Source organism: Dreissena polymorpha, unplaced genomic scaffold, assembly GCF_020536995.1.
Source record: "Dreissena polymorpha isolate Duluth1 unplaced genomic scaffold, UMN_Dpol_1.0 chrUn045, whole genome shotgun sequence".
NCBI classification, from domain to species: Eukaryota; Metazoa; Mollusca; class Bivalvia; order Myida; family Dreissenidae; genus Dreissena; species Dreissena polymorpha.
Genome location: NW_026273359.1, coordinates 84,193 through 100,045, shown reverse-complemented (window position 1 = coordinate 100,045; position 15,853 = coordinate 84,193). Strand labels below are relative to the sequence as shown.

The 15,853-nt window shown below is 37.0% G+C and overlaps 1 protein-coding gene across 1 annotated transcript; it reads left to right on the top strand.

The window, feature by feature from the left end:
- Positions 1-3,688: 3,688 nt before the first annotated feature.
- LOC127863833 (potassium voltage-gated channel subfamily H member 7-like) lies at positions 3,689-15,853 on the top strand. The gene is made up of 12 exons (XM_052403490.1): positions 3,689-4,205; positions 5,378-5,496; positions 5,897-6,105; positions 7,263-7,423; positions 11,779-11,980; positions 12,265-12,491; positions 13,111-13,210; positions 14,078-14,230; positions 14,365-14,486; positions 14,555-14,705; positions 15,092-15,253; positions 15,837-15,853. Exons 1-12 carry the CDS (start codon positions 4,137-4,139, stop codon positions 15,851-15,853), a joined length of 1,692 nt encoding a protein of 563 aa, XP_052259450.1. The 5' UTR covers positions 3,689-4,136.

Sequence of the window (15,853 nt, the reverse complement as noted above, 5' to 3'; positions counted from 1 at the left end):
CTGTGTGGCTATAATTAATGACGACACTTTTGCAAATTGAGATTTATTTAAATGTAGTAATGCTTAAAACGCTACGTTATTTTGCAAGAAATCTACTTTTTGGCATGTACTTTAACTGTTATATACTACCATATTATATACATAATCAGAAAATGCTACATATAAATTAAATACAAATATATAAATTGACGCTCATTTTAATGTTTGAAGAAAAAAGTGATTCGTTGTTTTTTTTACAAATAAAAAACTTTATTGTGTGCTATCCTGTGGTTTATATGGAAACATCAATGACTTACAACTGATTATTAACTGTTTCAAACACTGAAAAATAATAGTGAGCATGTTCGATTCTTTTTACTGTTTTACAGTAAAATAATATCATTTTTGGGACGTGATGGCGTTACTATTCGCGAGAATGTCAAGGGTTTTACAGTAAAATGAGATCATTTTTGGGACGTGATTGCGTTATAATTCGCGAGAATGTCAAGATTTACAGTAAAATGAGATCATTTATGGGGCGTGATGGCGTTATTATTCGCGAGAATGTCAAGGGTTTTACAGTAAAATGAGATCTTTTATAGGGCGTGATGGCGTTATTATTCGCGAGAATGTCAAGTGTTTTAATCTGAAAAGGCAACCACACTGCGGGAAAGAATCAAATAAAAAGAAAACTGGTTTGTTTTGGCAGAGGTTTAATTTGTATTGCGCTAATCGTAAACTCTCTGATCACTAGTGAAGTAAAGTCGAAAATCTATCGAAACCAATGAATATCCCCTAATTAATTAATATCTTCTTATTTGAATCGTTCTTATGCGTGTATTACGGAATTATGGTTTCATAAATGTTACGCGTAAGATTTACTTGTTGTTGGTAACTTGCTGATAAAACATCTACGTCGAAATTGATTTCTTAAATCAATGTCTTGCGCTCGAAATCATGAAATGACAACTGAATATGTAACGGAAAATTTTCTTCTTTCATTTCGAGGTCCACAATCTTGTTCAATTAAAGGAAGGAACTTTTCTGGTGACAATATCTAGGCACTAAATCTTTAAGTGTAGCTACCGATTGATCGCGCCGCCTTTACGCACCATTTGACAGACAGAAAATATAGAGGGAAGATGGATTCATAAATAATTGGCCATTTTCTTCAATCTGATATGTTTCGTAGCAAAGAGAACTCACAGTGTGTTTCTTATATAGAATGATTTTTCTTTCTGATTTGGATGTTGTATTTTAAATTGACTTTTACAGTTTTAATTTTTTTTTAAACCGGAACATGCTTGCAAAACTCAAATTACCGGTATATTGTTTTTGATGTTCCAATGTTTTAGCAATCTTAATAAACACTGTTATACTTGATTAACTGTCGCTTATTTTTTATAAAAAGGTATCATCCTGAAAGGTACTTACTTGTACTCGAGGAATAAAGCAACAGATATTTGAGCATCGCTCTGTGAAAACGGCGCTTAATGCAATTGCGTTAAAATCGTCCCAGATTATGTGTTTTATGAAATGTTTCGTTTAACGGAAGTCTCTTATTATCTAAAAGCAGTTTAGGCGGAAAGTGTCGAAGTTTAGGCGGAAAGTGTCTAAGTTTAGGCGAAAAGTGTCGAAGTTTAGGCGAAAAGTGTCGAAGTTTAGGCGGAAAGTGTCGAAATTTAGGCGGAAAGTGTCGAAGTTTAGGCGAAAAGTGTCAAAATTTAGGCGGAAAAAGTCGAAGTTTAGGCGGAAAGTGTCGAAGTTTAGGCGGAAAGTGTCGAAGTTTAGACGGAAAAGGTCGAAGTTTAGGCGGAAAGTGTCAAAATTTCGGCGGAAAGTGTCGAAGTTTCGGCGGAAAGTGTCGATGTTTCGTTTAACGGAAGTCTCTTATTATCTAAAAGCAGTTTAGGCGGAAAGTGTCGTCTGCACTGGCTCAACTGCGGACTGCACAGGCTAATCTGGAACGACACTTTACGCCAAAGCATTAAGGCCGGTTTTCCCAGAACGAGGATCATTACTCAACCGACGTGTAATTAGGCCGTCTTATATTGTTGATAGGAGGCAGTTTGGTGCAAACATTAACGATTAACAAGCGGATATTGACTGTGTATTTATTTTCTGTGTGTGAATTTGTCAGTGAGCACATTAATCAAAGGGGCAGACGTGAATATTAATTAATTAACTCGCCTTTTCCCATGTTTTTTTGATAAATCGATTCTAGTTTTTAGATATTTATTGAAGCGATACGTGATGCTAAAGAAACCTATGAAGGAGTCTGTGTGTATTCAATAGATGTCGTGGGATCGTAAACTTAATTAAACTTTGCGTGATACTATATGAAATATATAAAAATTAATTTCTGACGTGTGTTATATATTGCTTACGATTGGGGTATTACATTTGATAATTCACAAATGGAAAAAAAAGTGTGAACATTAAAAAGTGTGAACATAAAAAAGTGTGAACATAACTATATATGAGCCTTACTCTGGTAAAATGGCTTTTAATGCATGTGCGTTAAGTCTTGTTCCTGGCGTCGTATTCCAGAAGCATCTTAAGTTAAATTTTATTCTTATCATTAAATTGGGAAATTTTTAAGTGTTTCATTTCATATTGCAATATATTGGCATCAAGATATACATTTAAATAACATCATTATGCCAATGTTATTTTATGAATACCAAAAAAACACGTGTTTCCTTAAAAAAGTAAAACAAAGTAGCCCGTAGCAGGGCTCGAACCAGTGACCCCCGGAATCCTGAAGTAAAAACGCATAATCCAGCTGAGCAATCCCGCCAAGCATGCATAGATGCGTATTTTAAACGTTATATAAGCAATCTTCATAGTTCAACAAAGTTAAACGACAACATCAGAACGCTCCAAATTATTCAACCGTTTCGCGTTGCAACGCTTTATAATTTTTAGGTTTTTAAATCGTCAAAAGATGCATATAATGGCTATATTAGACCATGGCCAATGTTCAGTAATACTGTTTTCTCACAAATAGCATAACTAAACCGAAAATTTGCGAATCTGAAACAACTTTATAAAATTTTGTCAATTTACCAAACCGTGAAAAAATCCCTTTAAACTGTGCAGTCCGCACAGGCTTATCTGGGACAATACTTCCAGCATAAACTGGATTTTCGTTCAGAAGAGACTTTCCTAAAACGAGAAATACAATTACAGCGGAAATAGTTTTCCCTTATCAGCCTGTGCTGACTTCACAGGCTTATCTGGGACGGTACGTTCAGTACATGCATTAAAACCGTTTAGTACCCAAAACGTGGATCAAATATATAATTCTACAAGTTAACTTAAGCTATATTTGCGTGAACTGACTTGCAAAGACTGTCTTACTCATGTCAATATTATGTCGCTGGGCGTACACTGGTTTGTCTGATGAGATGTAATGTCAGAACTCGGTGACAAATGCATCTTGTACAATGCTATTCCAATGAAAATCTAACGCGCGTTTGAGAGCGTAGGAATTGTTTGACTGCGAGGAATTCTTTATGTTAACGGAACTGGGTGTCTAGATTGAGCAAATCTGGCAATAGGCTTATATAAGAGAATCTATCGAGATGAATTGAATTTATGTTATGAATTATTTCCAATCAAATGCTCATTCAGTTGAATGGAACCAATACCCAACAAATGCTTTGTGAGTAAGAGATACATTTTGTATATTTAGGTTAGGCGACAGTATACCTGCCGATCAAAACGGAAGTGAAGTGAAGTTTGAAGCGTGGTAAAGAATATGTGATTTTTTTCGTTTACAGTGCGATGTATGGATGTTACTTGTTCGAAACAAATGTGCCAGTGTTAATAAAATTAATAGTGAACCAACGTCATGGCGTTTGTATAACATACGTCATCATAGGTATTAAATGAATTGGTTAATTGTGACCGCATGAATACGCAGTAAAATTCACTTTGGATTCATGGATTCGATAAGCGTGACGTCATCGATACGTTATGACTCTTAATAGTTTTCATTAATTGAATAAGTTTGACGTCATCAATACGTTACCTTTAACTCCGCTAATGTTCCACCTCCTGTCGCGTTAACTGATTGGACCAGTATGACGGCATCAGTAAGACTTGACGTCACGTTGATTTCGTTGCCTGGAGAATGAAGTCATCAACAGACTATGACGTCACGACGATTACTACGCTCGGACGGTGTTTTAACAAATATCTATTCGCGCTTATGGAAGACGGTAAAGTTGGAAGTTAAACTTTGTTTGTCGGTAGTGAAAAGTCATTTTGTAACAAATATTTGTCCTGTTTTGTCAACATTTTTGTTTATATTATTATTATATATATTATATATATATATATATATATATATATATATATATATATATATATAAGCGTTTCATCGAATTAGCAAGTTTATCATTATGTTTGGATATCGACTTGCATATGTAACGGTTACAATTTTGAAATATACGTTGGTTCTATTTTTAGTATTCATTTATTGTTTTTGTGGTGTCTAATGTTTTTAGAAAAGTTTACTGATTGACAAATAGCCTGTTTATATGTACAATAAATGGCTGTCAGAAGAGTCACAACACAAAACAGTCAAATTTATACACACAAAAAACAACAACACACAATACAAACAGTTTTGATTAAATAAAAAATTCATGTTAAGCGATTTATTTTTACTGTTTGCATTACGTCTATTTTTATTTATTTCGAAATGAGTTTTCTACATTAAGAATATTGCATAACTATTTCGACGCTTTCTATCAAAAATTGTTATCCAACATCATATATTTTGCAGTGTTTTTTTGTACATATAATACAGCTAACAAGTTCATGTAGGGTGTTGAAATAAGGGTAATTCTAAACAAAAAAGCGAAAGTTCCAAAAGTATATGGCTTTTTTTCTGAACATAACAATCATTCTACTGAACAATTTACGTCATATGTATAACAACTTACTAATTTTGAATTTGTATTCAAGATACTTCAGAAATTCGAAAACTGTCATTGTCCATTGCCTATACATGCTCGTTTTCAATATTTGCATCATTTTCTGAAGCACTATTTAGGTATTTTTCTTACAGGTTCTTTAAATATAAGCAGTATATTTGTTTTTATTATTTCTTATACTCAATAAAAACTACACAAAAAGTATTCTGAATTTATTGTAAATCCGTCTGTTTGGCTGTCTGTGTCTGTGCGTCTTTTTTCTGTACGTTTCCCGTGTCTCCGTGAACGCATTCCGACTTACATAAACAAAAGTCTTATAAACGTTTTGTTCTTGACCCCCAATGACAACCAGCAGCTTCAGTCACTAAACGAGTGAGATTTAGGATGACCTTTGAATATAAACTTTTCTGATGATGACGCTCGATATTAATCGGTGTTTTCGGTCGGTCTAGGACTCGAGATCCGATGAGACTACGGAGGGCAGAGAGGCGCCGTCGACGCTGGAGCGCGCTTCCGGTATGGGCGCATCCTTCCGGCGCCAACAGCCAGAGTTTGTCATTCTACACTACAGGTTTGTCGCATACAAATTTGTCATTCTTCACTACCGGTTGGTCGTAGACGAATTTTTCTTTCTTCACTACATGTTAGTCGTAGAACCTTTCACTCATTTGATGCATCATGCACCCACCATGTGCTTAAATCAATGCCAATAACAAGATTACCACGGTCTTTCAAGTATTAAAGAGAGTAGGAATTTTTGTTTATTTTTTTGTGGTCGTGTGGTCATATGTCACTTAAATTTGACTTAACGATACTCAAACTTAAAAAAGTGTACATATTATGATGGCAAAATGTATTAAGACATTTGTTAAAACAACTTTATATATAATATACTGCTTGCAGATTATTATATCTGTATACGACTCTTTTCCTTGTATGCCTTTATCTTTAACGATTTTAGTGTATTGTAGCCCATTTAAGGCGGTGTGGGACTGGATAGTACTGGTTTTAGTCTTGTACACGGCGGTGTTTACACCCTACCAGACCGCGTTTCTTCTAAACGAAGAAGACGCCACCATGCGGCGGAACCGTGATTCCGGAACGCGCACGGAAAGTCCCGAGTCTTCCCGAGCGAACCCACTCGTGATCATTGACTTGATTGTTGACTTGATGTTTATAGGTGAGCGACCAAGCCATTTCCGGACTTTTATCCCTGCCCTATTTCATCAATTGTGGGTGTAAATATCTCCTAGTCTTTCGACAATTTTTTTACAAGGAAAGTATTCAAAATGAACAAACAACTGACCTTGTAAATACTGCATACTTTTTATTTACTGCTTTCCTTGTAAATACTGCTTACCATGTATACATGTATACTGCTTACCCTGTAAATATTTCTTACCCTGTTAATACTACTTACCCTGTAAATATTTCTTACCCTGTTAATACTACTTACCCTGTAAATACTGCTTATCGTTTATGTAATGTGAGCTGCGCTTAGGGGAAAGAGGCACTTAATGCACGTACATATAGTGACATTTTCCGATATAAATAGATAATGAATGATTAGTGACGAGATGGAGAAAGTTTATATGGCGAGGCTTAGAAAAAGAAAATAGGGTGAGGATTAGCGATTTAATGAGTTTTCATTGAAAAATAGATGCGATTGTGACCTACCGAAAATTAGTGTGTATTTGTGAAGTGTAACCTTTCTATTTATATAAAGAAACGCCGTATATTAAAGGTTATGAGTAAATAAATTAAAAGGCGACATTGATGACTTCATTGCCATATGTTTGCTTAAATTTGATACACATTAATTACTTTTACTATCATTTTGTTTTGAAAAAACATTTCGCTGCTTTTCGCAGGAACTTCGCATGTATATTTGTGTAAAGGTCAAATATTAGAACGTGTAAATCGGCGCGTAGGAATACGTACTAACGGTAGATCGCGATCACGCGAGGGACTGCCGGTGATTAACTTGTTTATTCTACCTGGCTTTATAAGTTTAATGTTTGCAACATAGGCAGGATAAAAACAAGAATTAAGTCCTGTTTCCACAGAACGCGGCTCATATATTCTGCAAACAAATCGCGCTATTTTACTAAAAATACAGTATATTTGGAGGCTAAGGCAAAGATAGAAAGTAAAGATTAAAGGACAAGGAATTGCATTATTGTAAGATTATAATACTAGACTCATCTTTAACCGACTTTGATATTTACCCCCCGATCAATTGGATATAAGTCGTCCGTTTATAGAAACGGAAAAAAACTAATGACGATGTTTAAACGTGGATTTATGGTTTTAACGTTTAACACTTGATATCCGCAGCGGACATTTTTATCAACTTCCGGACCTCGTATCTTCACAATGGCGAGGTGGCGATGAATCAGAAGCGTATAGCAATCAACTACCTCAAGGGCTGGTTCGTCATTGACACCATTGCCGCTCTTCCTTTCGATCTGCTGCTCTTTGGGTCCGGCACAAGTGACGTAAGTGACGTTTTCTTCGCATACACAGACAAAAAATGAAGTTATACACCTAGCAACTATCATCGTAAAGGGCGTTTTACACATAGCTGCTTGTGACGTAATTGACGTTAAACACATAGCTACACGTGACGTCATTGAAATTGTTTCAAATTTCTCCTAGTGACTGAAATGCTGCTTTTACACATGGTTACATATTTCGTAAATGGTGTTTCGCACAAAGCTCACGCGAATGACGTTTCACACCGAAAAATTAATGTGAAGTTCCACACTGCTACGCAAGATGCTATTAGCCTGTCAATCCGTCCATCCGTCTGTTTGTTTGTTAATATATCTGTATTAACAAACAAATGATAACTTTGCGTGTCATCTGATATATTATATCATATATTACCTCATAGTACTTCATATATTAACGTTCCACAGACAACGAAATACATGATACCAAACAATGCCGCCAATTTGTATGTACACGCACACTTTCTCAAGAGATCTCTGGACTCTCGGTTTAGTGAATAGATTCCCTAATTGATATTCGGCGAGACGATTGCAACCTCTAATCCGCCCGCCGCATCCACGTCCGTTTCGCTTGCCAAGAGGTAACGCTTGGCGCGTGGCCGGTAAGCCGGACGTAATTCTCAAGACGGCGTATTGACTGCAAATTAGACGAACTGTGTACAGTGATTTGAACATAAAACTTGATTGCATTTATCACCCCGCAGTGAGAGGATATGTATGGGTAACCCCGTCTGTCGGTTTGTCCAAAATGTTTGTTACGAAAATTACTTTTACATTTTTCAAGCGATTATTAATATGTCATCCAAATGAAATATGGATATAAATACACTTTTATCATGCCCAATCATACACAAATCCTGAGTTATTTAACCTTGATTATAGCTTCCAAATCAGCGCGCGGTATTATTCACGTTTTTGACAAAGCTCAAGTCTTTCTATCCATTCAACCAATCGTGATACATCGTCAATCCGAAATTATAACGTGATACGTCTACTTAGTCCGTAATTAAATCGTTATGCATTTACTATCTCAGGAATTCACTCCGGATTCAAGCGTGATACATTGCCTATCACCGGAATGCAATTGTAGTATATCGAGAACGTCGGGAATTTGATTTAATTGTTATACATCGGCTGTGTTCTGAAAAGAATTGTGATGTATAGACAATCTCCAGAATGAGCCAATCAGATCGCGAGTTTTCACACACCCATCAGCAATGCTTATCTGGCCGCCATTTTTCTCCGACAAACAAAGCGTGTCGTACATAGGTTACGCATGCGCAATTAATTTCGTTCTATATTACATATAAAATAGTTGTTGAAGTTCGATATCACTTTTTTACCATGACCAAGCGTTTCAGCACTAAATCATCATACATCATTGGAAAGATAAATGCATAATCTTTTGAAAAGAAATGCATGTCATCAAATTCTATGTGTTGTAACTCAAAATATTTACCTTAGAAAAGGCACACCAGTTTTGACACATGTGGAGGCGACCACTTTGGGCTCAAATAGTATGATCTACTTTCAAAGCCGGGAACCATCAACAGAAAAAGTAGAGCACAAAATGGCTAGTTTTCTTATTGCTTACAAATATACCTTCAAATTCATACCAAAACGTGCCATTTGCAATGTACTTTACAAATCCTAGGCAGCATGCACTGAACAACGTGTGACAAGTATCAAACTGACTGCATGTAACCCTGCAAACAGGAGTTCCGGTTTGGGGTTAAGTGACCTAAATATGGAATGAGCGTAACTTTTAAGGGTTTACACAGATTTTATATAAAATGCCTCATCTTAGATGTTTGATCATAATTTAAATTGTAGGTGTTATACACACTGTATAAAAGGGCTAACTTAATTAATCTTTCTTGAAAATATGAACGAGCAATAAAATAATGAACACAACAGTTGTGCGTTCTTTAAAACGTTTGCTGCACACTATTATTAAGCAGTTTGGGCAACCTAATAATTGCGTGTCTTTTTAATCATCTCGGCTTAATTGTTGATCATTATTAAATAACAGTATATGTTTATCAGAATGTAGGAACATTGAGGCATTGTTAGGTATTGTACACAAGAAAAGAAAACTGTTTAATTACTTCCAATAACATATTTATAATATGTGGATTATAAGCAACGGAAACATTAATAAAGTAATTACTTAAATATTGCTTTTAACTAAATTTAAAAAAAACACAACAAAATGTGTTTTCAACGCGGCTTAGCCAGCTATAGTGACTTAATGTGTAAAGTGTACACTACATTATATTGATACGGGGAGAAATGTGAACATTGCAATGAACATATAAAGGTGAGTTATTAATAAACAAATGCATTTTATACTTAATAAAGTCCATTCGAATATTCATGAACAGTACTGGAAAACAAACATTTCATTTTTCGAGGGTGTACTGTAACTGGTTCGTATAAAAAAAACATGATATAAAAATGCATATCAGATTTTCTGTAAATGAAACCACAAAATTAGACATATACTAGTAGTCAACGTCAACAGACAACTCATCGCTCGACAACAATGTTAACCACAACTCGAACGAAAATATCATAGTAGGCGTTGAACGGGAAATACACAATTTTTATATTAGTAGGCAATTAGTATTATCCATAATAAAGAAATTGCCATTTATCAAATCAGCAACAATAATGTTAACCACAATTCGATCGAGAATATCAACGCAGGCGTTGAACGGAGAATACACATGTTTTACATTAGTAGGCAACTAGTATTATCCATTATGAACGCCGCGCTAATTAATTACATTTTGGGGAATTTTGATATTGAGCAACCTTACTATTTGTCGGAATTTCATTCACAGCGTCCCGCTTTGATGTGCCGCCGAACAGCGGTCTGAGCAAACCCATATCTAGCGTGTTCGGCTGCTGGTGATTTGTTATTAATTGAACATTGAACTTATTCGCTCCAGTCATTTTGACAACCGGTTCTGCGAATGATGATTTATTGATAGCGTACAGGCAACATTATTCATAATTAAGTATATGTTCTGAGTTCTGAGTTCTTTTACCAGGGTATACACATGAGACACAAATTTCCAGAAGCACAATTGTGAACAAAATGTACATGGATTTACCTAACATTAATTATATTCGATGCGTCGTTTGTTGTTCAATAAATAACCAGTTAAACAAGACCTGATTCGTGGGTATTTAACAACGAGAGCGTATGCCTTTCAATTATGTCCCGTCTCTAGACGGGACTTATACTCGGCCATTAATCACGGGCGCCACCTCTTTTTGCGATGCATTAATAAAAGAACCAATGCTTCTTCCTAGGTGGCGCTAAGGAGAGGATGTTTTGAAATTTTATTACATTGCTCGATTTTTAAAAATGATGAGAAATATGTTGAAAAAACCTACTCACTCTGTATAATTATTTGTGACATTCTAAAACATCCGGTGATTAGCGCGACCTTGGAAGTAGCATTGGCTAATTTAGCAATGCACCGCAAAAAGAGGTGGCGCCCGTGATTAACGGCCGTGTTCTAACGAGAACACGCATGGTTGATTATTATTATAATCGCTGCGAGTGTTAATATGTTACCCTGTATATGTATATTTCGTATCGATATTTCCCCCTAAAAACAACTGAAGTTCAGATTTCCCTCAAGGGCAATGTGTATGCCAGCCCCGTGACGTATACGCGCGCTTTGTACGTACGTATGCGTGCAAGGTTTGATTGTAGAAGCGATGGGCTGTGAAGACTGCATGATATATTGTAAGCAGTAAATAAGGAAATATTTCGTGAAGGCATAACGATGACGATTATTAATTTCGTATTTCCCTAAGTAGTCTGAGCAGACGTGAGCGCAATTATTTGCCGTTTGCAGACAAGCCGTTAGAGACAGTGTTTGTTCGGCGGGAATATGTTTTTTTCGAAATATAAACACGCCCGTATAATATGATTATATAAATCAGGATCTTCTAATACATGGAAACATATCGAGCATTATATCGGGAACCGAATTTAGTTAATTTTACATAACTCTGGTTTGAACAACAACAATTTAAATTAGTAAAAAATTTTCGACATGTTAATCAATGTCAAACATATTAATACAAATAATAAAAATAACATAATAATTTTTTTATTCAGTATTCCAAATGTTCGACGTTTTGACTGTTTGACTGTTTATCACTTCCCATAACAATGTGTGCGTCCTTTCCATTGCTTACAATGCCCACTTGTTAATATAAGTGACTGCAGATGTGCTTATTTTTAAACTTTTAAACTGCTGTCGTTAATTTCAGATAGCAAAGTACAACAGCCAATAAGATCTCTCGCGCTATTTCAGACGATGACGATCGCGGGGATCCTTAAGACGGCGCGTCTTCTGCGTCTGCTACGCGTCATCCGGTGCATCGAGCAGTTCGCTGAATACGGAGCGGCGGTGCTGCTTCTCCTTATGGTGACCTTCACCTTGGTCGGTCATTGGCTCGCCTGCATCTTCTACGCCATCGCCTACTGGGAGCGGCCGCACCTGGAGTCCGCAATAGGTACTTCCGGCGCTCAGTTCAGAGATCGATATATATTATCTTACGACATTTTAACGTTGCATTTTGTTTTATCATTACAATAAGACGCGGGTTTGGAGCTTTACTCGTCGATACTTCCGACGTCACACAATGTGAGTTTGCTATTAACTGCTTCAATCTTTTTGAACATTTGTGTTCGTTTTTATTTCGTTCTTTGCAGAATTTGTAAACATTTGCGGTTGCTCTCATTAAGTTATTGTCCGTGAACATTTTTCGGTCGCTCTCACATTTGCGGTTGCTTGCAGGTTGGCTAGACAAGCTGGCGACCAACATCCACGAGCCGTACGTCGCTAACGTCACGGACAGCGGCCCCAGCGTCAAGACGTTCTACATAACGGCGCTGTACTTTACGTTCACCTCCCTCACCAGTATAGGGTTCGGTAACGTCTCCCCTAACACCAACGCCGAGAAGATGTTCTCCATTTTTGCCATGTTGCTTGGCTGTAAGTTTCTGTATGATCCGCACTTCGAGGTACTGTTTAAGCATAATTTTTGTAGATATTGTTCTTTGACCTATCTAATAATTTTACACAAAATCATCGACAAATAACGGACGCAAACTGCTATTTTTTGGTAATAACGCAATATGCACGACTTTTTCTTTTTATTTATTGATTAAACTAAAGCATCACATAAAAAGAAGATCATATTTACTTACTTAACTATACATTAATTAAAATTGACGAAGGAAAGAATGTTGAAAAAAGAAAGAATACTCCCTCTCGGTACTTTCTAAATTCCTAACAGTGGATGTCCAACCCTGATAGCCGGACGTGGTATAAACTCCTCTAAATTTTCCCCAAATATATTCTTTAGTTCTAAGTCGGCCGTTTTGGCGCATTCATCTCTGAAATTGTTCATTGTTTTGAGGATTAGGAAAATAAATTAGATTTTTTAAAATTGCTTGTGCAGATTGTTGAGTCTTCTTTGCTTAAATCTTGATTTGTTGATTAAAATACTTTCTGTCCATAATTTATGGCAAACGTATCATTACTCGGGACAATTAGTAAGCATGTTAATATTCCGAAAATATATTTTAATAAAATATTAATTTTTCGAAAAAAGGCTAAAATGCGGATCTGTTCGTGCAGGTTTTAAAGAGTTTTCCGGAGTGTCTACAGGCGGATATCTGCCTCCATCTGAACCGGAACCTGCTTAACAACTGCCCCGCCTTCCAGAGAGCCTCGGCAGGTATACATAGCGTACTTATTTCAACAAACTAGCCACTTTTACATTCCCAAGGGTTAGCGGTTACCTCCGATATTTGGTTACAAACTTCCCGCAGCGGTTACCCCTCTTTAACGCTTTAAAACTTCCACTTTTTATTAACTCTTCCGAATGGTTTCCGGCCATATAAGTTACAAAGTCATTAAATAGTTTCTTCACATATTGGTTACCCACTCCAACCAATGGTTTCTTATCCTATCAAATGTCGCTAACTGCAGAAGTTGACTGCGCTATCGATTTAAATTTACTCGAAACGGTTACCATCCATACCGGTTATATACTCCTTGAAGCGGTAAACGCTTTTATCGGTTGCAAGCACGTTGCATTGGTTATTTACCCTGTTGATAACAAACTCCTCTCAACATTTATTTCCCCTGTCGGTTACAAACGCCTTGGAGCGGTAACCTCCCCTGTCGGTTACAAAAACATGCAGCCATTATCTCCCTTTTGGGTTACAAACTTTGCACATAGGTTACTTAACCTATTGGTGAGAAATTCTAGCAAAGTTTACCTCCATTATCATTTTTGCAAGCAGATCAAACACTTTTGATGACGCAACGAACACCACTTCTAAAACACTGAACGCTTTCGCGCACACATTTAAGTCTTTTTCGCACAATTGAATACTTCAATGAAAACTGGAAACGATTTCGCGCACTGACAGCTTTTTGATAACTGAACAACGCTTGCGCATACATTGAACACTGTCGCGCAAACATTTAAATTCTGCTTGCACGGACTGTTTACACACTTTTGTGCACATATAACTTTTTACTTCGCACATATTACACTTGTACGCACACCGTAAATCCTTTATCGCGCCCATTGCAGGGTGCCTTCGCGCGCTGTCTCTGCAGTTCAAGACAACACATGCGCCTCCCGGGGACACGCTGATTCATCCCGGGGACATCCTCACCGCCCTGTACTTCATCGCCCGAGGGTCCCTCGAGATCGTCACGGAGAACAACGTCATGGCAATACTTGGTGAGACACTTTGACTGAGAATACTTCTTGATTTCAGTTTGATATGGAATAGTTGTTGATTAAACCACATGTATGTTATTAATCTAAAGGCCTTGTATAATCATGATGATGATGGTGATTATTTCTCACTTTAGGTAAGGACGATATTTTCAGTGGGGATGTTCAAGAGTTTGACAGCCCAAATCATATACCTAATTTATATTTTGTAATACCCGGAAGTTCATGGAAAATATGTTATGATCAGTTCATGAGAACTGTGTTTTGATCTGAGTTCATTAAACTCCAATATGATCCAGAACAGGATACAGAAAATAGTACTTGTAGTTCTTTAATAAAGAAAATAGTATTTTGGTCATACAGGGTGTGTTGACGGAAACCCAACGGCAGACGAAGATGGACGACGAAACACTCAAATTTATCCGCAAGAAGCGACCGCACATGCAGTCTAAAGGCAGACGCCATGTCTATGACGCCGGTGAGTGTTGTATACTTAAATAAATGCCATGATTTTTTTTGCTTTTTGTTTGTGTTTGTCTTTTGTGCTGGCATATTTATATGGCGTTGAATCAATTTCCACAAAATAAATGACCCCGTGATGTATTAACTGTTTTCCCAAGTGTCGCTTTGTCTATATTTATTGTTCACACTTATGTTCTGTTTTTAGTCGCCTATTTATATAAATGTCTAAATTGTTTATTCATGACATTATCCCCTCCACCAAATGTAGTACATTAATAAACACAATCTATGAAATATATCTTATTAGGCAAACTAACACAGAAAACGAGTGCGCCTTTTTTTCTAATTGTGTATACCACTACCGGAAACTAAACCGTATTTATTTTTTGTCGAACTATCCAGACCGCACGACAGGTAGATACGGCTTCCGTAGAAAAGCGCGCCAGCAAACGGCATCTCCTTCGTCTGACCCGGCAGACGACCAAACGTCTCGGGCGATCGAAATTTCACCCGAACAAGCGTCTAGTGATATCGACGTAGAGTTCGTGGATAGAAGCAAGCAAGGTTCGGGAAGCTCCCTTATTATATATCAAACAATATTACGAGCCCCGCTCTGGGAAAATGATACGCGTTCTGAGTAAACGGGGCTTAATGCATGTGCGTAAAGTGTCATCCCAGATTAGACTGTGCAGTCCGCACATGCTAATCAGGGGCGACACTTTCCGCTTGTATGGTATGTTTCGTTTAAATGAAGTCTCTTCTACACGAAAATCCAGTTAAGGCGGAAAGTGTCGTCCCTGATTAGCCTGTGCGGACTTCACTGTCTAATCTGGAACGACACTTTACGCACATGCATTAAGCCTCGTTTTCTCAGAACGCGACGCAAATAGGGTTTAATGATGTTTCGTAGAGTTTCGCTACGGATTAGCCTGTGCAGTCAACACAGAGTTGAGAGATTCCACATATCGTCTGAACTGGGTTTTCGCTAAGAAAAAAATACAGTTGAACAAAGAAACAACATACCAGCGGACCGAACGGGCTAATATGAGACGACACTTAACGGAAATGCATTTAAAAAAGAAAACTGTCCTAATTGTAATTTAGTAAGACAGTCTCTTGTCTTTTACAATTGTCACGTGCTCCACAGTTTCCCGTAAATGCTGA

Coding starts and splice junctions, on each gene's coding strand:
- LOC127863833 (XM_052403490.1), top strand. CDS start 4,137: ATGACGTCACGACGATTACTACGCTCGGACGGTGTTTTAACAAATATC. Junction 7,424..11,778: donor TTGGGTCCGGCACAAGTGAC/GTAAGTGACGTT, acceptor GCGCTATTTCAG/ACGATGACGATCGCGGGGAT. Junction 14,706..15,091: donor ACGCCATGTCTATGACGCCG/GTGAGTGTTGTA, acceptor CGAACTATCCAG/ACCGCACGACAGGTAGATAC.